At 38.9% G+C, this 24,119-nt stretch overlaps 1 protein-coding gene across 8 annotated transcripts in view; it reads right to left on the bottom strand.

The window, feature by feature from the left end:
- The window catches only part of KIF16B (kinesin family member 16B), a 138,425-nt gene that overhangs the window by 112,848 nt on the left and 1,458 nt on the right, over positions 1 to 24,119 (bottom strand). For all 8 annotated transcript variants that reach the window (XR_011336792.1, XR_011336791.1, XR_011336794.1 and 5 more), the window contains exons 2-4: positions 8,729 to 8,798; positions 7,646 to 7,759; positions 4,548 to 4,664 (exon numbers count right to left, since the gene is read on the bottom strand). Coding sequence is in view for 3 of the 8 variants with exons in the window: in XM_069850126.1 (XP_069706227.1) it covers positions 4,548 to 4,664; positions 7,646 to 7,759; positions 8,729 to 8,798 (301 nt within the window). In the remaining 5 variants the exon portion in view is untranslated. The remainder of the gene's footprint in view (positions 1 to 4,547; positions 4,665 to 7,645; positions 7,760 to 8,728; positions 8,799 to 24,119) is intronic.

The raw sequence follows: 24,119 nt of genomic DNA, 5'->3' as shown, positions 1-24,119 counted from the left end.
TGAAGTTTAAGAGTTTTTATGCATAAAGCGCACAGTGGGTTTAATAAAGCAAACAAAAACATATTCCTTCTCACAGACCCCAACAGACTATAGGGTTTACTAGCAGGGCTGTAACTATCCATTACAGGGTCCTTGCCACTTCAGCTAACACAGCAGCCACCAGCAGCAGGATGTCATCTTCTCAGTTAAGCTGCCACTTGAGAACTGAGCCTCAACTCAATAAGGCTGTTGCTTCACCACTGATGTCAAATGCATGTAAGACTGAGGCAGCAGCTAACACCACTGAGATTTCCAGAGACTTAGCACGCAGTATTCTTCTTCCCATTGCTCCAGGGAGACCCCTTTCCAGTCAAGCAGCAAGGCAGTTAAGTTGAAATCAGGGCTTTCCCCAAAAGCAGAGAGGAACAGGAGTGCACCACACAGATCTGGTCTGAGCTGATAAGGGGCTGCTTGCTCCCAGCTGCTCCATTCCCACCGAGTCTTATTAAGTAGATGACCAACTACCTGCTGAGCACATCTCCTCCTCATCACTTCAGGAAGACAGCAGCTAACACTCTTTCAGAGCTGAAATGGATGAATGTGGCTCACAGGAATAAAGAGAGAGGACTTATGCATACTGATGAGCATTGGGCTAAGAGCTGCAAATGCACAAGTAGCTTACAAAATAGTCTGTCAGCTACAATTTACCTCCAGTCTAAAAATGCATAAGAGATTTGATACAATGGACTGATTCTAGTTCTTCTATGCAACACTGAAGCAAGGAATGTTCATTCTTAGAGTTGGGGGCCTTTTAATTAAGGAGAAGGCCAATTAGGACAAATATCCAACATGAGTATAAGCCCAGGCACTTCAGGTACCCAAGAGTTTTTACAGATACCTCAGAGAATGAAAACAAGACGACAGTGAAATCCCCGGCACCAGAATCTGGCAGGGCATGGCAGGGCAACTGCCCCATGGACAAAGATTTCTCTTCTTCTTGGACCCCTACATAAAATCTGACCCCTTTTGCCCAAGCTCACTCCAGTTCTGCTCCCAGGCTGTCCTCTCTGTTCTCCTTCTTCAACTTCCTCCTGCATTCGCTGTCCCAACAATATTCTTCCAGGTGCCACCCCTGAGCTCCTCTTCCTCCTTTTTTTAATCATACTTTATACCACTATGTTGCCCTTTTCCAGCTTCTTCCTCTTCTTAATCAGAGCCTCTCTGTCCTTCTCAAACCAGGCTTCATTCTTTGAAATAATAATCTATTCTCTCCTTCTACCATACCTCGCTCCTGGTTTTAAAAAAAAAAATAACCCCTAGGTAAAGGGAGAAATTTGCAGTTCAATCAGGCTTTTTTTGAGACAGTTGCCTTTGGTAGCAGAGAAGCGGCCTGTCCAAATATGTATCAATCTCTACCTCCAGACAAAGTTTCAGGTTTCAGTGTAGGAAATTCCCACAGACATTTTATTTTGTTTAAAAAAAAAAAAACAGAACACAAAGAACAAAAAGACTTTTCTTTCATCTCATGCTTGGAAACACCTGAATAGTTTTAATTAAAGTTTAAGGAAAAAACATGAAAGATCCATCACGAAGTTTCAGGCAAGTCATTAGTGTCTGACATAATTTAGCAAGTGCAAAGAGAATCCTTAAAATAGGAATTATCAGCTCTGAGTAACTTCAACCATAGCGATACAGTGATGACAAGGGAAGAACACACAGTTCCCAGCATATTTTATTAGTAAAATGTACATCTTATAGAATGTATACTCTTTATTAGAAACTACATTTAAATATTTTTTTGCCTTTTCATACCCTACAGCTTCAGGGCAGGATCAAATAAATCTTTGACAGATTTTTCTGAGTTACACAGTTTCCTGTCTTGGAACTCTGTAGAACCAAAATAGGTAGTTCACTCCAGAGTCGAATTTTCTCATTAAAATCCTGTTTTCCTTCTGTGCTATCCAGAGAACCAGAGAATTCTTTATTGCAATTTTAATGTATGCTTTCTTACCCATATATCTTGGACACAACTAGCAAATTATTTCCTTCCTTTCTGCAGCAGCTTTTCACATCTTGGGAGATCTTTTTTTCCTCTACAGTCTTCCTTTCGCTGCATACAGAAGTCTGACTTTCCTGATAGATCATATTTCATAGATCTCTGATCATTCCAGTACCTCTACTCAAGACTTGCTCTAACTATTCCACATATTTCTTGAAATGATTGCTGCACACAGTAGCACAGAAGAAGCCTTCCAGAGCCAGGAACAGCAGATATTGAAGGCAAAATGAGAATAGAACACATACGTTCTAAGGAGAAGTAGGGAAAAAACAATATTTATTTCCAATTCAAGTTTTCTTATAGCACTGTTGTCTGTCTGACAGGGCCATCAATTTTCAAGCATTTAACTTGGCAGCTGAGTATATTTTATACATGCTCTGTACAAAGCCAGACTAAAGTATTTATGTATCATGGCAGGAAAATTAGTCCTTTATTATCGAAGAGTGTCAAACAAACTTCAGCACCTATTAATTTGCAAAATGTCTTGATGATTATGGTCATTACATATACTGAGGCAGTCACATAAATGTCACTTCTATAAATTTCTGAAATAGAAATCCACACCTAGGTCATAAGATCTTTACTGGTTACCATATTGAAGTTAAATACAAAGCTACCTACGCTGTGACAACTGAAAGAAAAAGATCTACAGCTAATTTACTCTCCTAAGCTAAAGAAGATGAAGAGTGGCCAATCTTACTACATTTCAAAAGAGTGATCTATCTAAGGAAGGACAAGTAGCAATATTCCCCTTTTGAATTCTGCTGGGAACAGACATGGATGTATTTCCCCCCCCGCCTTCCCCGGCAAAGATTAAAGAATGAAATCTGTAGAGACTGCCTGGCAAGCAGGCTTCATCAATCACCCTTTTGAACTGCTCCACTCCCAATAACTTAGTAGTTTTTTTCCATCCGTGGACAATCACGGAGGCAACTGCAAAAAACTTCTCCCATCCTTTACTCACAAACTACCAAATACTCCTCCTATCACACCTTCTTCTTCTAGGGTCTTCACTACAGTCCTTCTCTTCAGAAGAAGCTAATTATTCATATTCTCAAAATCAGTTATCTGCTTTTTTTGACTCAAGCTGGGCATAGGAAATGTGATAAATTTGAAATTATTGCTTTTGTTACTGAACAAAAAAATATTGCTTTTTGTCCACGTGAACAGAGCATCACTTAAAGACACTTCTTCCCACCCTATCTACCAATACAATAAACAGCTTCTGTAACCTCTGATTATTACTAAGGTATGACACATGGGGAGTCAGTAGCATAGGGACAGGATCAGTAACAATAACTCCATAAACACATGCTCTTGCGATAGCATAATTTCAATGCATTGCTACAGAATTAAGAAAACCCACTTGCTCAGTTGATGTGGGGTGAGCAGTGGACATTTTCTACCTGGATTTCACCAAGGCTTTAGATATGGCTTCCCACAGCCTCCTCCTACAGAAACTGATGCACTGCAGTCTTGACAAGTGGTCCTTGCAGCGGGTGTGGTACTGGCCAACAGGCCGCACCCAGAGAGTGGTGATAAATAGCTCCTTTTCAAACTGCCAACCCAGGATAAGTGGAGTCCCCCAGGGATCAATATTGGGCCTCATGCTGTTTAATACCTTCCCAAGTGACCTGGATGATGGAGCCAAATGTACCACGGTGAAGCTTGCTGACAATACCAAACTGAGTGGAGGAGTGGACACTTTGGAAGGGAGAGCCACTCTGCAGGAAGACCTGGATAGGCTGAAGAGTGGGCTAATAAAAACCTTATAAAGTTCAACAAAGACAAACATTAATCTTGCACCTAGGAAAATATAATCCAGGAATGCAGCACAGGTTGGGATCTACCTGGTTGGGGAGCAGCTCTGTGGAAAGGAATCTGGGGGTCCTGGTGGACAACAAGCTCAGTATAAGGAAACCGTGGGCTGCTGTGGCAAAGAAAGCCAACAGGATGATGGGCTGCATCAGCAACAGCATCACCATCAGAGATGAAGAAGTCATTATCCCACAGTACTCAGTGTTTGTCAGGCCACACCTGGAATATTGTGTGCAGTTTTGGTCCCCACTATACAAAAAAGATGTGGACAGACTGGAAAGGGTCCAGAGAGGGGCCACAAAGATGATCAAAGGACTTGGAGGAGAAAAAGATTCTTAAGAGAGACCTCATCACCATGCTCAAGTCTTTAAAGGGTGGTCACAAAGATGAGGACTCCATTTTTATAAGGAGTCACACAGGAAAGACAAGGAGCAATGGGTACAAGTTACTCCTGGGGAGATTCCAATTGGACACAAGAGGACAGTTTTTCACAATGAGAGAAGTTAGCCATCGAATTAACTACCTAAGGAAGTGGTGGGTCCCCAACACTTGACAGTTATGATTCAGCTGGACAAGGTGCTAGGCTACCTTGTCTACACCATGTTTTTGTAAAGAAAGGCTAGGCTGGACCAGATGATCCTTGATGCCCTTCCAACCTAGTATTCTACGATTCTATGAAAATACAACATACCGCATTTCCCATCATGGTGTAGGACTTCCCAGATCCAGTCTGTCCATAAGCAAAAACACAAGCATTATAACCTTCAAAAGCAGATTTAAGCACATCTGTACCAAGATTTTTGAAAACCTAAAAAAAAAAACCAGCGAAAAAACTTTTTAAGACAACAGAAGCTTGAGGAAAAAAGTTGTCATCAGTCCAGCATGGCAAATATTAAACAATAAACTACCACAATATAAGCTGCTGGCATCAACCAACAGTATTTACTATAGGACAGAAAATTAGCACTTCAATAAAATATGAAATTTTACCACCATATTTAGTTTATAGCACTGCAACAGTAAATTTTCTACTGCTTTTTCTGTACCACAACTACTTCACATATAAGAATAAAAAATGCTACCTTCTTTCTACAGCTCCTCTTTTTTTCAGCAATCTCAGATATTTCATCCACTTTTCCTTATTGTTAGTGCCTACTCAACTTTTTGTATCTTTGCTAGCTCTCCACGTTCTGCAAATATCCAGTCCTTTCTCAAAACGAAATATTTCAGTGATTCTGTCAGTTTCTTGGCTTGTGTTTTTGGAAGCTTGAGTTTGGTTGGTTTTGTGCTTTAAACAAGCCCAAGAAAACAGCCCGTTATTTTCTCTGCATTTCCTCCTTACCCGGCTTTTACATACCAGTACTTTTTAGGCTGGCAAATATGGAAACATGTTTTCCATAGGGTACATGATCCTTTTTCATCAGCTAGCCCCCTCTCTTTTGCCCTCAATATTTACAAACTGGTAATGATCCCTCCTCCACATCTCTTAAGATGTCTGTTCCTACCTAACACCTTCAGCTCCCATGAGATGTCTTCACCAACTTCCTTTGCAATACTAGCTCTAGTATCCCTCCCAGATTCCTGACCTTTCATTATCCTTTCCCCTTATTTCCATTTATACTCCCACTTGCCTCCCCAGGCAGTGTGTGACACTTGGTGCAGCACTTCTCTCAATGAAAATATTAATCTGGGTCTCCCAATCCAGACATCATTTTCAAAAATCTCATAGATGCTTCACATGTACTGTGGACTAGTACCCAAACTATCTGGTTTAAATTAACCAAGATCTACAAGTCATTACTAATAGTGAATGGCACATGCACAGTATAATCATGCTACTCCTCCTCTGAAGGAGTGTTGGCTAATTTCTTTAATCATTAACGCTCAGATGCAAGCACACCTTTGGAATATTTAACTTGACCTTCCCTTGAGCAACGGAGTTACAATGCTGTAATCAGTTACACTTCTCAAAGAGGAAGAGTATAAAGATCAGCCAAAGCACAATTTCCCTTTCACTTATCATTTGAAAAGTAGCATCTCAGTTGAATTCTTCCCCCCGAGTAACTGTTCCTTTATATTTTCCCCCTCTTTCCCCCTTCTCTAGGTCCAAGTTTTTACCTCACCATCTCGGACCAAGTCTTTATGCACTACTGTTTTGACTGCATTTTCCCTTTTAAAAATTTATGTATACCTTGTAAAGTGTTTTGAAGTAGTATATAGGACAGTTACAGTCTGTGTTGCCTGAACACAGAGGCTTAACACACAGCTTAGAAGAAAAGACATTGTCAGGATGAGATTCTGTCAGAATCAAACAACCTGGACACTGGTTTGTCACAAAAGGGCAGTAAATATAAGAATTCTATTTGTTTCTCTTCCACGAATACGAATCAAGTGGCTTGACAGTTAGTTGCCTCTACCACTCTAATCTTTGAATACTAAAGCATATTTTGCATCTACAAGGCATATTAATGGTTGTGTAGTATTCGACAAACTTCTATTTATTATTTTTCTGCCTTTCAAATGGAAAAATATAACAATCATGAGCACAAAGCACATTAGACAATCGCATTAACAACAATCAAGATCAATTTTATTCCATGAATGCGAACGAAAGACACCCTTTTTCTATGCCACTGGTGCAGTAAGCTGGAAATTCTGCAGCAACTTGATAAAAGCTTAACTACAAAGTCTTCCAATTAAATATGAAATGAATAACACAAGCAAAACAATAGCTTGTGCAGCATTTATTTAGAAATTTCACTCCCATAGTTAGAAAACTCTTTTTATTTTCAATATGCTGCACACAGTAATTAAAACAACACTTGACACAGGGACAACAATATTTTCGTGGCTGAGCAAGAGAAGTTAGCATTCTTGCCAGTAAGTATGAAGGAGGCAGTCTGGGGTTGTGGGACAATGGCAGAATATTGAACACTGACATCTAAGCCATGTTTAGGACTTATTGTTAGCATCCTGCTACTATGAACCATAAAGCTCACAGCTTTAAAAAAAAAAAAAAAAATCATTGCTGAAGGCTGCTGCAGAGATTCCTACATGGGCACTTTTATTTTTTTTTATTTTCTATAAGCTCCTGACATAGGCAAGTTATATTGATCTTGCCTCAACCTGACCTGCTCTGAATTTCACTTAATGCATTTATTTGGGAATGTGAAATAGCAAAAAGTTTCAATGTTCATATGAACTGCAAGGTCAGGGAGGGTCCATCTGTTCATCTAAACAATGCCTATAGCTCCGTGTTTGATTTTCTGTTCCAAGTGTGCAGAAAGAGAGGCAGTTTTGTCCTTTCCTAAGCTGAATACTCAAGGGAGTAGAAAGGAGAATCGTCTTCAATGTCTACCAAGACTTCTGGAAAAAAAAAACAAACCAAAAAAACCACTTCAACCAGATAAGAGGAATGTTTCTGTCTAAGTGAATTAAAGATATGCTTCTTTCTCAAAAGGGATTTTGTTTTAAAAAAAAAAAAAGCTTTTAATAAGAAATTTAGTGCTTATGGAAGTTTTCTAACTTGACCTCACAAGACAAATCAAACAAGAGAAATAGAAAGAAGGCATTTAGCCAGCTGTATTAGAAGACACAGCACTTAACAATGTTAGACAAGATGAAAAAGAAGAACACAAAACAAAATCCAAATGCTCCAGTACCTAGGGAATTTCTAAATTACACAAGAAGCACTTTCAATGGAAAGAAGTTTCAAAGAATACTTTCAAGCCAAAGCAAAGTGAAAGGGGGAAAAAAAAATAATCAATTATTAACATTCAGAAATCCTACCATTTCTTGACAAACAAAGTTGGGACTTCTACTGTCTGCTGAGAAATAAGAAAAATCATAGGTAAATGTCTTAGTTCTTTCTCGTCCTGTGTCTCCAGTACCACCCTCCGGTACCTATTTAAAAAAAAATAATAAAAAAAAGAGCTGGTACAGTACATCCTAATGAAGTAATTAAAAGCATTTTACAACAAATAATCAGAATGCAAATTTAACAGAAAGCTATTTACATTTAGCAATTTATAATGACAGGTTATCCTATTATTCCAACAGTGAAAATATTAGCAACAGATATATCCTTCAGCAAGAAGGGCAGTCACAACACAAGACAGCACAGCAGGAATTATTTAGATTTTAGCTTACTGCTCCTACCACCACAGCACATTTTTGTGCTGAACTTACATTCAGCTAAATCAGTCCTGTATATGAAATTCAGATTATAATAAGGGATCATCCTACACATATAATTAATAGGACCCATAAAGATCTTTGCACCGTTAACAGCATTTCAGTGTAGAGTCATAATTAAGATGGTGTTACATACTGCTTAAGGCCATCATCACGCTCAAGACATGATAGATAGCACTATACTTCAGCAATATTCACTGCTATCTGAATTAGTCTAAACAAACTACACAGTGCAGTTCCTTTTCATATATTTGTCATCGGAAACCATCTTGCAAAACCTATCTGCTGTGAGAAATGTTAAAATATACTATTAAAATATAACAGCAAGTGATTGTTACTTTGGGTTTAGTTAATTCTCATTAGAATTCCAGAAGACTACTACTATAGATGAAACAAAGGTTTAATAGCTACCAGGCACACATCTCTCTTCTATCATTGGCTTTCATTTGCCAGCTATGTAAAGACCACAGTGACAAACCTTAGAAAAACCTATGAGATACAGCTTATAGCGTGGCTTTCAGAAAACAGCAGTGCAAGTTAACAGTTTAACCTGCTTCCCCAAAGGACTACTTCAACACTGTATTTTAAAAACCAGTGCAGTAAGCACCACTGTTTTGTCCAGTAATATTTTGGCAACTATCCAGTTAAGACTGCCTTTTTTAAATTGTATTTACTCACCTTTAAGTTTGTGATTGTCGTTTTATTTTTTTCCATTGAAATTATAAACTTTGCATTAAGGTCTTTCTCCCTGAAAATAAAATGAGACAGGAATATGTCAAATAAAACATATCACAATCATCCCGTCATATTTCCACTCAACAGGTTGCTTGCCACAGCCAATTATCAAGTGAAGTAATTTTTATTTCATTTCTTAATTGTTGTGACCAATGTTCATTTATTGCTATGGGATATATTGTTAGTACTTGGGTTTGCCTCCAAATCCTTTCATCCAGAAACAGAGCAGCAGGTTGGGGAAACCTGCTTCAAAAGTTTGACTCTGCAAGTCAATTAAGTGGTTTGTTGTTAATTAGAAGTACTGTGATCCAAAACCCAGCGAGGTCAATTATGTAGCTCAAGGAACTGCAAAACAGAACATTACAAGATAAGCCCCTGCCTCTTTCCACCATGGCAGAAGCAGTTCCCATTTACCCATATCACCTAGGTAGCAAGGGTTAAATATTTAAACCACAAACTCCCAATATTTTAAAACTCCCTTAGAAATGAGGTACCCAACATATTTTTTGAGCCAAGATGCACCATGGCAGTGCAGGGGAGAGGCTCTGCTCCCAACAGTATGACACACAGGTTTGTTTCTTCCCACAGCATGATTCCAGGCAGAATAGAAGCCTAGTTCTGCAGCAGTGTTTTCCTGCACTCGCACCAATTTCACATTCATTGTTTCTACCTGTTTTCAAAACTATCATAAAAAATTGCTACCTTACTGTCTGTCTAAAACCAGCATGTATCAACCTGCTTGCCAGAGATGGCATTTCATTATAGTTAGTCAGAAGAGCAATACAGGCTGCTCCAAAATGACAACCTTGAGCATAACAACTCCTGTGTTATTAAAAATAAGTACATAAAAAAAAAAAAGCAGAAGAGGAAGACTGCTTTATACACCAAGCAAAATCTCACTCCCTGAATGCTAACAGACACGCCTGTTCCAAATCCATCTACTAAGTCACTTGACAAACTGGTGTGACTGACTGCTGCAAAGGAAAGCCAAGGCCTTCAAAGCAATACAGTGCTACTTTACTACATTGCACAGTATCTCAACTATTACTGGATATTGGCTTGTACCAACCAAACACGAAAAGGAGAAACATCTCACTAGAAACAGAAGACTAGTGCTCAGGATTTTAGTATAACTTTTTCTTACTCGTGGTGCACTGGATCAGCCAACTCTCCATTCCTCAAGTGACACTGCAGCTACCCTCTATACATATTCAGTTTTCCAGCAGATATTCTTAAGAAATGAAAACCCCATTTTAAAATCTACATTAATGAATAAAGATTAGGCAAATAAAAGTGCTTATTTAAATATCAACACATTAAGTTATTTTCTAAGCTAATAAAACATATAATTGTAATAATTACAGCATTAATTACACAACTGAATTTAGATCTTACATTGAGAAATGTTAAAAGCATGCCTGAAGAGAAAACTTCCAGTCATTTCCATGCCATTCTTAGTAGCTTTTACTAGGTCTACACTTAAAGAGACTGAAACACTAAAATACAACTATGAGGAACAAACAGGCTAAAGCTTCCAGTGGTATTTTTTAGTAGGATAAAGATGTTTACATGGCAGTAACACAGCCTGTGCGTGCTTCTTGAACAGTCTCTACCGATCCGCAACTATTTGCTCAGTGAGGAAGTAATAACTAACATGACCCAATTAAATGGTCTATCTTACTATGAATTTTTTTTTCAAATATCATTTGTAATCTCCTTCCTCTAAGACGTTTGGAAAGAAACTAGGTAGGAAGAAGTCTGGTCCAGAATTATTGCCTACATTTCTTCATGCTTAAGGTGTATGAGAATAAATAATAAAAAATGTTTGTGCTTTCTTTCCCAGATTTAGCCAGCTCTCCATATTACAAAATCTGGAAAATACAAATCTGATACAAAATATTTAAAGTCTAACATCTATATAGGAACTATACAAAATTCTAAGAAGCCTACAGTCATTAATTTTTGTGATAACACTGATAATATTACTAAACATTATTAAATAATAAGGATTTCAAAGTTAGAAATAAAAAAGACTTGTAAAGCACTAGCCAATTAAAAAAATCATAAATAGAATTTTGCATTTTAATAGGGAAAGTATTAGAGAGGACAACCTGAAACAAGAATATAAAGATCAGAATCAATAAGCCAGCCTGAGAGAAGTGTGAAGAATTAACAGGAATCAAAAGCTAAAGCTTCATTTTAATATGAGACAGCTGAGTATAATTTATTGTACTCATAAAAGAGTTTGAGAGGATCCCATGAAAAACAATTACTTGCATGATGCCAGTCATTTCCAGGCACTCATTTAATAGTGTTCAGCAGGGGCTGAGTCCCTTTCAAAAAGTTTTGATTGCAAGTTTCACTTTAATTAAAGGTTCAGGCTGTAAACAGTTGTAAAGCAGTGTTGGGTACCCTTCAGAGAACCTCCATGGCTAGGAGAACCCTACTGCAACCAGCTGCTCTTCCAGGATGCATAGGAACCAGCAGCCCCATCTCAGCCCAGAGAAAAGCCTCAGCTACAACCCAAAGATGCTGCCTCCACAAACTCCATCCTCTTCATTATAAAGCCAAGCAGAGGCCAGCCGCCAAAACTACTTCTCAATTAACACTGTGATGATTTAAGAAAGCTTGCTTCCCCTCAAGCCCAAGATGCTCACACAGCAGTGATCAGGGGGAGCCTCCAGGCTGCTCTCAATGCTGTTTCATACACCACGTGTAATTCCAGGATCACGAGGGATGGAAACTCAGAACCCATGATCCCATGGCCCCTAACCAAGCTACAAAGTGTTTGCTTAGGCAAGTTTCTTGGCACAGATGCCAGGAAATACACAAGCCCAGTGCTGTTATTATCTCTTTACTATTGCTAAACCCAGCCAGTCATCTAGCAATTGATGTTGAGGAGGAAACGGGAAAGGAGGGAAAAAAAATAAAAAATAAAAAAATATCAGAACTACAACTTGTCATGGGATAACTTGATAAATGGCTACTTGGGCAAAATTTTAATAGTTTCCCTTCATCAGACCAGGCATGTGGGTTATGAAGAACTGCCCCAAACTGAAGATGATTCAGCAGCCATACCAAAACACAGAGCTTCATGGAAGAAGCTCAAGCACAGATATCTCTATGTGAAGTTTCTTTCTCTCCTTCTCTTACATCCCTGCCTGTTTTTGGGGCAAAGACCAAGGCTGGATTTGCAACTCCAGGGGCGTCTAGCTGAAATCACACTGCAGGCAGCCAAATGTTAGCACTATCTCCATATTTAAAGGCAACTTTCAACGACTCCTGTTCGTTATGTCACCTACCCAGACCTTTGCAAGACTTTCTGAAGATCCTCCCACAAAGAAAAGACAGAAGAGCATGGAAAAGCACTGTTATCACAACTATAAATCAACAAAGGCAGCTTTAGAAATACTCCCATTAGACACGCAAAATGTGTTTGAACTTTTTCCAACTCCATCTTTAAGTTACGTCCTTTAAGGTCCTTCAATGAAAGGTTCATTTAAATAGTGGGTTTTTACTAATGCTTTTTCTGTACTATTCAGACACTGGAGCATTTATTACAGCTTATCTCATTAGAAAATCATGATATTATGTTTTCCATTAAATTAATACTATGGGAATCAGTTGTGACTACCAAAACATCTGTCAAACAACTCCAAAAAAAGAAAGGAAAGAACAAGATGTGTTTCAGCTTGGGGTGGGGTAAGGGAAAACAAAAAGGGGTAAGTCAGAAAGTGCAATCAGTTTTCCCAAATAAGTATTTCCAAAAGACTACTTCAGCAAACCTCCAAGGCTGCAGAGACACAGACACAGGCACTACCTCAACCATCCGCATAGCGTCTGTGTCAAAAAGGAAAGACAGTCTATAAAATATATTCTTGGAAATTCACTTAATTGCAGACATCTAATGGAACATCTATTGGAAAAGGACTATACTGAAGCACAGAAGTGCGATTTTGTTTTTCAACTACTGAAAACCATAGTCTGAGCACTTATAAAAGCAACTCAACCATGCTCAATGGCTTTCCTTTTCAGCAAAGTGCCTGCTGCCTCTTATATTCACATTTTAGGCACAATGTTACGGATCTCCTATTTTATCACTGTGCTTGTTCAATACAGAGGTGTATTTCTGGGGTCACAAAGTGAAAGCATGAGGGTTGCTTAATGACCAGGAGAATTCAAGGTAGATGTAACTGAAAAACAAGCACAAAGAGCGTCACAGAAAGAACTTGGCTTTTTCTTGTAGCTTAGTAACATATTAACAGTACATTTGCCCTGATGTCCCATTGAATTACACAGATCAAGAGCACTTTCCTTTGAGTAACTCTTAAAAGAGGAACATTCAATACAACTGTATGCTTTGAAAAGTCAAACTCTCCTGCATAAGAAATTCTTTGTTACTTTCTGTAACTACAGGAAAAGCAAAGTTGGAGCAACCTGAAATATTACACAATTTCTCTTTGGCGTCCACAGGTTTTTGCTTGGTTTTCTGCGTTTCTTTTTTAAGTTCTTCAATGCTTACCAAACCATTTTGCAGAAAATACATTTTTTGAAAAATGCAATTCCATGTCTAGGTGCAGTTAAAAACATAAATCTGGTGGTCTGTACATAAAACATCTTCATGATGCTATAAGTAAAAGTACTTTTTTCCAGAAAAATCAATAGCAAGTAGTTTCAATATAATGTCGGCCAAGACCTGAAAATCAGAACAAGTCAAGCAATCTGACTTAATCACAAAATTCTGGGAATGCACTGTGGCTCGAGCCACCAGCACTATACAATTACATTGTATAAAAATCCCATCTGTATCCATAGCAAGGAAATAGCCCAGCGTATTCTGAGCTTAAAGTGACCCTACGATGTATGGCTACAAGCCCATGATTAAATAACTGAAGATGTATTTACACTAATATAGTCTAAAAGTTAAGAACTATGTACTGCACATTAGGCAGCACAACTGCAATCAGATGTCCTTTGGACTGGGTTTGAGGGGAGATTCCTAGGTGAATGCTCCAACAGCCGGTGAGGGCTGCAGTCTCCCTCTCATTTAGGAGAGCTCTGCAAACTTTTTACAGCCTCCCCTTGTCTCTGAACAACACATCTTCATTATCTTTCTTTATCCTCTCCCAAGCTGTCAAATCTGTCTGACATCGGCCAACAGACTCAAAAGCTGCTAGATGGGACCAGACTGGCTGACAGACAGGCTGCACCATCTCTCAAGTGTTACCTCAAGAAGCCAGACAAGAAAACAGCAGAAAAAAATCCCGGGGACTGAAGTTAAGAGAAAAACTTTCTATAGACATGATTGCGATTGTGCCTCAGGAAGAGAAAGACAACGTGCACATACTTGGTATTTTGTAAGAGAGTTTTGTCATAAAACCTTTCTTGAGTGGGCATAAGGTTTTCTGTGATCAAGATAACCTTTCTTCTGTGATCAACATAACTATAATAATTATCTAGTGCAAACTTACAATGATATCAACATTCCCTTTTGTGATACTAGTTTTATAAGCGGCACTGGCAAACTTCGCAAACAGTTAAATCGGAGAGTTTTGCTATTCCCAGAACTTTCTTCACTAGCAGCTGAAACTAGAACAAATCCAGTGACAAACAATGCAGAAACAGGGGAAAACTTGTACATCTCATGAAACAGAAATATTCATTCAGTTTATAAACTAATACACACACACACATCAGTTCTTGGATGAAGGACAACCTAGATTAAATGCCTTTAGCCACAAGAATAAATTTTGCCAACAATACTGAAAAGCAGGAGTTTAATCCACAGCAGTACGGCTGTCCTGGAAAATGAGCGTACAGGTGCCCTTGTGCTGTCTTCTGTCAAATGATATATAGATTTTTTAGGGAAACTAAGCATGCTTGTGGTAACACATACAGACTGGTCGGTATATTAAATCAAGTATTGCTGTATCCACATATGACACAGTCAACAGTCACATAATAACCTCAATAATATTTAAACTTCCATCAGCAGACTACCTCAACACTGACTTTTCTGCTTTGCCTGTGTGAATGGAGTGCCAGACCAAGCTCAATAATGGTCTTACCAATAGGAACTAGTACTGCAGAGCCAAGTTTGAAGATATCCATGCACCAAACTGCTCTGACACACTTCTGATGACAGCCTTTACAACAATCTTGCAAATGCCCGATTTTGGAAGTAGCAACAAAAAAAATATCACCTTGGACATAGCCAAGTTGATTTGAAGGACATCCTGGAATTCTGTTTTAACTATTATGACATTATGAAGTTTCCCTAGGACTCTTGGCTGTGATATTTTGCTTTTAATGTCATTTCTTCTGATTTGTTCTATTACTCCTGCTATCATAAATCAAAAGACAATATTGACTTAACCTCTTGTGTACAGCAAGCACAATTCAAAGAAATGACAGTTTCCCTGCAGTGCCCTAGTCTTTTGTGGCAGAAGGTCCTCAAATTAGAAATTCACAAAAAAAAAAAAAAATTGTGCATGACCTCACAGATCTATTAGTCCTCAAGTAATCCATAAGGCTGTTCTATCATTTTTTTCCCTCCAAAGAGACACATACAAGCAATCTTTGAACAAATTACTTCAGTTATATGAGTACAAATATCTTTCAAATGTGCCAGCATACAGAAAATTGATGTGCATACTCCAGGTTCTGTATCCATACAGACTATGTATTTATATTATAAAATATTTGGAGAAGTGTCTTCATAAAGCCAATATTTGAAGTCTCTAAGTCTTCAACAATAGGAATTTCAGCCCATCAGGCACTAAGATACTGAGTGACACGTACACCTTCTTTCTGTTAGATAACTGATAAACTCTCTCTGAATAAATAACTCTGGCTTTGTATTCATAGCTACTGCAAAATAGAGGACTCTGCTCTTCAATTCAGTCAGCTGCTCTTACTGACAATACCTGCCTTTCAGATACTCAGACTTCTAGAAGTCTTCTCATTCTTTCCAGTTGAATGAGAAAGAATGCCTGCTCCCTGAGCACTGGAAGAAACAGAGTCCAAGAGCTCAGTTAGGTTAAAACAGCTAAGTGCTAATCCCATTTATTTCAAAACTGGTATAACTTTCAAATAAACAAAGCCTGAGAAACCGACAGACTCCCTTTCTCTTGCTTCCTTTCATCAGGAAAGCAACAATACAGAGACTCAGTACCTTTTTCCCTCCTGGTCTCAGGGGGGTCTCAACAAAAAGCAGAGTTTCAAAGTATTTTATTGCTCATCATTTTAGCAATATAATGTGTACGTAACCTGGTGATGTGTTTGATAATACTGAAATAAATGAATTAGGAAATGCTACTCTAAAACTAGTTTTTTAACTTCAAAATGCAAGTTTTGGGGATTAGAAATTGTAAATGAGGCCAGTTTAATTATGTTGCCCCATGTGTGCCCACGCTGCTACCCTGCTCTGGCCCAGCTTGCACTGGAAGGTCTTTGTTCCTCAATGCTAGGGAGGGAGACAGCTGAAACAAGGTAGCGATTGTGACAAATCCTACAATCTTGGAAAACTTTTGAGGTATTTGCATTAAAGCACTAAAAAGGACAAAAAAATAAGCACATGTAAACAGAGGCTATATGTGGGCTTCCTGATCTCTGATGATTTATGCAAGATTAACTGTTGGTCCCAGCCATTAACTCTTTGGTTATTGTGAACCCAATATTCTGCTGAAATTCCTTAGAGCCCCTTCCACAGTAGTATAGTCTGCTCTAGTTTTGCTGCTCACCAATGCAAGGATAAAGCTCTGCACTTCAGATTCTCCCTCCCTGATACATTTTGCTTGACACACGCATACAGCAAGATCCCATTTTAAGGAGTGAATATCTGATTTATTCTCTCTCCTGAGCATAAAGCTGTGAAAAAAAACACTACAGAGAAGGTCAGAGGTAGAAAGGCAAGCACAGAAGCCACTCAGAAGTCACGCAGGTCTAGTCTCACCTTCTCATTTAAGCAAGATCATTTCCTGTAATGACTTCCTTCAAAGGAATTAGCTCTTCCCAACTGTCTGGGCTTTCATTCCCCTAGGGAGACTCTTCCACAGCCTGCACTATCTCATTAGTAGTAATTCCTTAGATACTCTTTAAGCTGATCCATTATTAGCTTCATTCCATTTCTCCCAAGGTGTTATGAAGAAGCCATAGCTAAATATTTAATTCCTCTTTTCAACATTTAAGCCCTGCAAATATTTCTAGATTTGCATCTCCTAATCTATTCCAGTTGTTATAACACACAGAGTACACACGCAGCTTAATATTTTTTGAATCGATAATTCCCATCATTTTTGCTGATCTTTTCCAACATAATTCAGACAATGAGGTGCCAGAAACAGGACTTGAGATATTGACCCGGGGGCTTGCTGGGGGATGCACCAACCACAGTTTCAGTGTTTGGCTCCACAATATATTTGTGAGCAAGAACTTCACTTTGATTGTAGCATACTCCTAAATTCAAATTCATCACTCCTAAGCAGAAAAATTTCAAAGATTAACCATAGGGGAAAAGAACATGGAAAGAAGAAGAAAACAAGCCACTGATGTTCAAAAACCACGTACTTCAGCACTGGTGAGAAACTCTAGAGAAACAAACCACCAGAGAGTGCTGGCATTCTCTGTTGTTCACACCCTTACATTTCAGCTTGCTTCAGTGTAGCTGACATTTGCTGGTTGTGAAAAAGCCTAAGGAGAGTCCAACAAGTTTTTCTAGAATATCCTGACCTGTGGCAGCCTTGGTGTTGTCTTCTCATTTTAGCAAAGGCCATAGTCATTAGACTCCACTCCTTAACACAGCTGTCCAACACTGCATTTTAGCATCCCTTACAAAACACACGGCTAGATCATTTGCAACTTAAACTCTTCAGGAGAACAACTGCTCTGCTTTATGTTTGCAAAGTTCTCCTTAAACTAATGAGTAACATCTTCCATTCTTACATAACCCAGACCAAAATATTTATCTACTAGTTATTACCCTTACACCAAAAAAAAACACCAAACCACCTTAAAAAACAGCCATGTCTTGTGCTACTATATTGATTATAGGACTTCTGTCACCTCTTAGTGATTCTTGCCACTGATAAACAAGACTTTCCTGTAAGCCCTCTAGGCTCTTCTCTATTTTTTTTTTCTTTCCTAGTCCTTACAAGTTTGAGTCAATGCTCTGTTGTGAGCAACCTGTTGCTTCTACTTCACTTGCTTCAACAGCAAGTTCTCTAGCCTTTCCTCAATTTTTAAATGGTCTGCTTGCAGCTGTAGAACACATCTTATTACATCCCTTTCTCAAATACATGATCCATGTAGACACCATTTAGCGGAACAATACATAGTACCTACGCTTCTTAGTGAACACTGCTAGTTCAATTGCTAGTCCTTTATTCCTGAACTACAGCGGTAACAACAGCTATCAACTACCATCACTGAGACTTCTTTTATAATCTTTGAAGGCATTTTTACATAATTACAACTGTTTATGTCATAATTCTATTGTTGGTACCCATGCTCAAGGAACAGAAGTTCTCACCATGTGTAACAAGCAGAGCCCTCCCTAGCACTGGTTCATCAAACCATGGACCGACAGTCCAGGCCCTCTAGAAAAGGCACATCTGTTTGTCCTACCCAACTCTCCTTTCCTCTCTGAGAGTCTTACATCTGAAACACATGGCCACACATCAATCATTTCATTTCATCAAAAGAGAAATACAGATCAGAATCTACACTTTTCTTAAAAGTGAGCAAGTACTGAATACTTGTGCTGAGCTGCTAAGGCCACTGCTCTTAACCCCACCTGAGAACCTGGTAGTGTTTTCCTCAATCCCATCGGTTGCAGCGAAGAATACCAAAAGGAACAGGGAAACTCATGTGATAAACACACGGCTCAGAGGCCGGTGTCATCAGTGGAATTTGAGGGTCTTTTGATCTTGAGAAAGTTTACACAGCACTGGGCCTCTTGGCAACAGCTCGAGTTCAGCTGTCTCAAAGGGGGAAAAGGATTCTCAGTAGTGAGTTGGCAGGGCGCATCAAGAGGGCTCTAAACTAGGTTTGAAGGGGGAAGGGGATAGAACTAGACTTACTAGAGATGAGCCTAAGGGTATCATGTCAATATTGGGGGCAAAACTGATAGCCCAGCTCAAGTGCCTCTACAGCAATGCACACAACATGGGCAACAACAGGACGAGCTGGAAGCCATTGTGCAGCAGGATAGCTATGACTTATTCACCATCGCAGAACCATGGTGGGATGACTCTCATGACTAGAGTGCTACAATGGATGGCTACAAGCTTTTCAGATGGACGGGCAGGGAAGGACAGGCAGTGGGGGGGCTCTCTGTGATAGGGAAGTTTTTGATTGTACAGAGCCGAATGATTGTGATAAGGTCGAGTGCTTACAGGCAAGGATGAAGGGGAAGGCCAACAAGACAGATATCCTGCTGGAAGTCTGCCATAAAACACCTGACCAGAATGAAGAAGTTGACAAAGCATTCAGAAAGTGGCTAGCAAAAGTCTTGCAATGATTACCCCTTATTCTTGTAGGCAACTTCAACTTACCAGACATCTGCTGGAAATACAACACAGCAGTGAGGAAACAGTCTAGAAGGTTCCTGGACTGCATAGATGATAAGTTTTTTGACACAATTGGTAAGTAAGCCTACCAGGGAAGGTACCTCACTTGACCTTTACAAACAGAGAAGGACTGCTGAGAGATGTGGTGGTCAGAGGCTGTCTTGGACTTAGTAACCATGAAATGACAGAGTTCTTTATTCTTGGTGAAGTAGGGAGGAGTGTCAGCAAAACCACTACTGTTACCCTCAGTGTTTCAGCCCCCCTGAGATGGAAGACAGGGATGGAGAGTAGGATAAATGCCCCATAATCCAGGAGAAAGCAGTAAACAACCAGCTATGCCACCTGGACACTCACAAGTCTATGGGGCTGGATGGGATCCACTCAATACTGAAGGCTCTGGTGGAGGAGGAGCTTGCCAAGCCACACTCCTTCATTTACAAGCAGTCCTGGTTAAAAGGGGAGGTCCCAGATGACTGGAGGCTTGCCAATGTGATGCCTGTCTATAGGAAGGGCCAGAAATAGGGCCTGGGGAACTACAGGCCCGTCAGCCTGACCTCAGTACCAGGAAAGATTATGGAACGGTTCATCTTCAGTGTGCTCACCAGTTAAGTGCAGGTTAACAGGGGATCAGACCTAGTCAGCATGAGTTCATGAAAAGCAGGTCCTATTGGACCAACCTGATCTTCTTCTATGACCGGATGACCCACCTAGTGGATAAGCAAAAGAATGTGGATGTTGTCTTTTGAAGAGGTGAGAGATAATAAATAGAAAATAAATCCATTTCTTAATGAACCTTACGAAATTAAAAACATTTTTAACTTCAGACTTCATGTTCTGCTAGTATCATCTTTACATGATCCAAGAACTCATATCAAAGTCTACGCCTTTATGTACTGGTCCAATGCTAACAACAGAAGTAGGACACTGATGAAGGTCCTTACACATATATGCATAGCCTACTGCCAGGGAGAGAAGTGTATCCACTCTGAACACTTTTCCAAAGAGAAAAATCTGCTGGAAGTCATTAAATGGGTTCAAGGTTTTGGACACAAAATACAGCAAGGTGAAAAAGTCACATTCAGAATAGTTAGTTAACCTTGACAACTCAGCAAAGCAGATTTTTATTGGATTCAGACTCATCCACAGACAAAGGAAGAGGCACACATTCCAGGAATACCAGAGCCTCACCTATCCTTACAGATCTCTCAATCTCTTTTTATAGCAGAGAAATTCTACATGACTATAAATCAAATCACAAGCACCATTATTAAAATGGAAATTCAAAGCATTACGATAAGAAATAGCAAACTCAGCTTGCTGATACATGGTTTACCCTTATTGGTACCGTAGTTCAGAAAGTTAAAGTACTGCAATACTTGGCCATATTTAAGCTCTCAGTTACGTTTCTGCTGTCACTCTGGATGCCTCTTAAGAGCAACAATCAACAATCAGTGCTCAGAAACAAACACAGCAAAAAATTCACTATGCATTTCAGAAACAAATATGATGTTTAATTATGGGTGTCCTTGCTCCATCTTTTCTCACTCTACCTGTGTTACACTGATGTTATACACATTTCATCAAAACACTACCTTTAGAAATTCATGAAAATAAAGAAATACACACAGAAAACTATATTTTAGACAGAGCAATTCATTATGAGAAACCAACTCATCCCCCTCTTCCCCGCATTGGAAATGATGTAGTATATTCTCCATGTAATACTTCTGCTTCTCTTCTCAATTCTAAAAAATATTGATAGTCAATTATAACTTTCATGCTCCCAACAAGCACATACCTAAATCACTTGTAAACATTCAGAATGGAAATTAAGACTTCAGGGGCTCTTCACTGTTTACTTGTTTATCTCTTTTTGCTGTTACAAAAACACCCCAGTCACATGTTCCTTGTAAAGTGAAACAGCTCATTTTATATCTCTGCCCTTTGCATTGCTATATTAATTTGAGGTGTTGAAAATTCTTCTATTGATACTAAATCTTGGATTGTGCAAGCAGTTATTTTTAAAGGTAATACATTGGTCCTGATGTCCCAAGGTACTCTGTCTCCCAGCACTGCACATAGAGGAGTTACTCAGACTCGTAAGCATAACTGAGAGGTGTAATAAAGGAAAACCAAGAGGGTCAGCCTTACTTCTAACAAATAATCATACACAATCTATTTGTGGAATAAAGTATCAGATGGCTTTTAATTCAAAGAATTAAAAAAAATTAAAAGTCACACAAAAGCCCTCTCTAAGCAATAAAATCTTCTAAAAATAAGTATTTTCTCTGTCTCCCCACAATCAAAGAAAAAAAGCTGTTAATCTTCATGCGGTAATTGTGAACGACTATAAACACCAAGCACTCCAGTCCCCGACACACATTTCTGCCACCTCCATCAGTCACTTCTGTTTGGATAGCAAATCTAAGGAGTGTGTGCATGCAGGGTTAAAAACTGACCATGTAAAAATTAAAACAAATTGAAATTTCTGTTTTGTTCTATTGGAAATAAGAACAGAGTTGCAGGAAAGTCTACACAGCTCATTTAAATAAACATTTAAAAACACCAAGAACACTGGATAAGCACAAGGAAGTGCAGCTTACTGCAGCACAAACCCACATTCTGGCATCAGCTGCATCTTCCACAGGTGAGGAAAGCATATGACCCTCATTTAATTTCTTCAAACAGCTAAATACAACAATTACGCAAACACAAGAAACATGAAAAAGTTTAAAAATCAGAAAAAGCTTGTTTTGCTCTATTATTTCATGAATTAGAAGACAACTAGAACAGAGCTATCAGGTGTAAGAAATTGAGAGGTACAAGAATCAGTGATAGTATCTGAAAAAATATTCTGATATTGATAACAAAATAGTCTTCAAAAATAATTAAATATCAAAACATTTCTTCTTTAGCATACTTTAGATGGTCGTATCTACCCGACAAAAAAAGTAAAAAAGTGGTTTTCTTGAACAGTAACTGACTTCTAGTTTTCATGCAGAGAAAACATGACATAGAATGGAATTAAGAAAAGATTACCCTCTCCTCCATCTCAAAAGACTCTGAAGAGGTGAACGTAAAGCAATGCATTTATATGAATTGTGCAGGTGCAGTGCATAATACAAAACAGAGAGCTGGAACTAGGTTAAGCTTAACAGGATCCCAAACAGCTCACAGTATGCAGAAGATAGTGGCCAGTAATCTGTAACCCAAAGTCATCACTTCAGTAAGCAAACAGAAAAGTGCCTCAAAGCCAAATGCATGTCTCTATAATCCCATTATTTTGCCCAGGACACGGCTATTCTGAGGAATGACAGAATCTTTATGAGAAACAGCATTTTGTGAGACCAGGTATGGGATTCTCCAGTCTAGTCCTCCAAATTATAAGATGATAAATGAATGGTCCCAATGACTAATGAACCTTAGAAATAACTGTGACCAAAACCATTAACTTGCCCAAGTAAAATACATCAACCACCCAATCTCACCTCCCTGCAGATTCCTATTTGATGAAGCAAACCTAGTCTTCCGTCAACTGGCAGGTTTTTAGCCCCTTTACAGAAACATTAATATATAAGAAGAGACTTAAAAGCTGCCATTGCAATATGTGATCAGCTTAGGAAATCCAAAGGACAGATGGAAACTGGCCAAGTAACTGAACTTTCTAAAAGTCACGCTCACAACTGGTTTCAAAGCAGTGACTGAAAAGCCATTAGATGTCATGTTTATTACATTACCCTAAGATATAGTCAAAAACCTTTAGTCTAACCTCTGTGTATCATAATTTGGGATGTTAACTACTTTAAGAAGAACAGTCAAGGGCTTTGACAACAGCACTGAAATTAACATATTTCCAACATACTCCTTCCAGGTCAAGTTAGAGAATAGTCTTTTCAGACTAAAAATAAATCACAGCAAAAGAAAGGAAAAAAAAATAAAAACAGACTGAAGTTTGTCATCTAAGCAATGGAACAACAAGCAATTCTTACACAATCACCCCCTCCCTATCACAAGATTCATTCCAAGATCCATGTTCATGACTTATTACACAATTAGCATGACACCACACAGTGCAACTGCTCCATAATGCAGGAGTCTTACCAATAACCATTCATTAACTCTGTCTTCTCTAATTAAAAATGACTCATGAAATAGGCTGCATTATATGATTAAGCTTCAAAGAAACCAAAGCACATTTACGGACACAGATGAAATTACATTTAACTCTATACAGTATAATGTTAAAGATTTTGAATATAAGTGTCACAGAATGAACACCAGATTAGAAAATTCCTTTCAACATGCAGAAGGGTCTTTCCTCCATTAAACACTGCAGCGACCCACAAAGGGCAAGGGAGCGCAGCTGACAGAAGACACATACAGGGGAAACCAATATAAGCAAAATATGGTAACTGTTTCTGCCTTATGGTTCACAATACCTTCAGCATTGCAATAGAAAAAGTTCTGGGATCCTTTAAGGCTTCGGATCTCACTGACCCCAGCACTGCTCTAGGGCTGCAGTACTGGGTGCCACAGGGAACACCAACCATGCCTCTAAAAAATGAAGACTTAGGACTTAGAAGCAACATCCCATGACACTGAATTCAACTTGATAATGTTTTATAAACAACAAGCACCATCCCATAAACAGCAGGGTTTTAACAAACTGAACTGGAAGGCTGTTCACCGTTTGTTTATTTCCATAGTCAGACCTTTACTAGCCTTCAGAATAAGTTCATTCACAGCCTACTCATCGTACACTGTGT

The sequence above is a fragment of the Phaenicophaeus curvirostris genome, chromosome 2, assembly GCF_032191515.1.
Source record: "Phaenicophaeus curvirostris isolate KB17595 chromosome 2, BPBGC_Pcur_1.0, whole genome shotgun sequence".
Lineage (NCBI taxonomy): Eukaryota > Metazoa > Chordata > Aves > Cuculiformes > Cuculidae > Phaenicophaeus > Phaenicophaeus curvirostris.
Note: the sequence above shows the minus strand (reverse complement) of the source record. Positions and strands in the feature narration are given on the sequence as shown.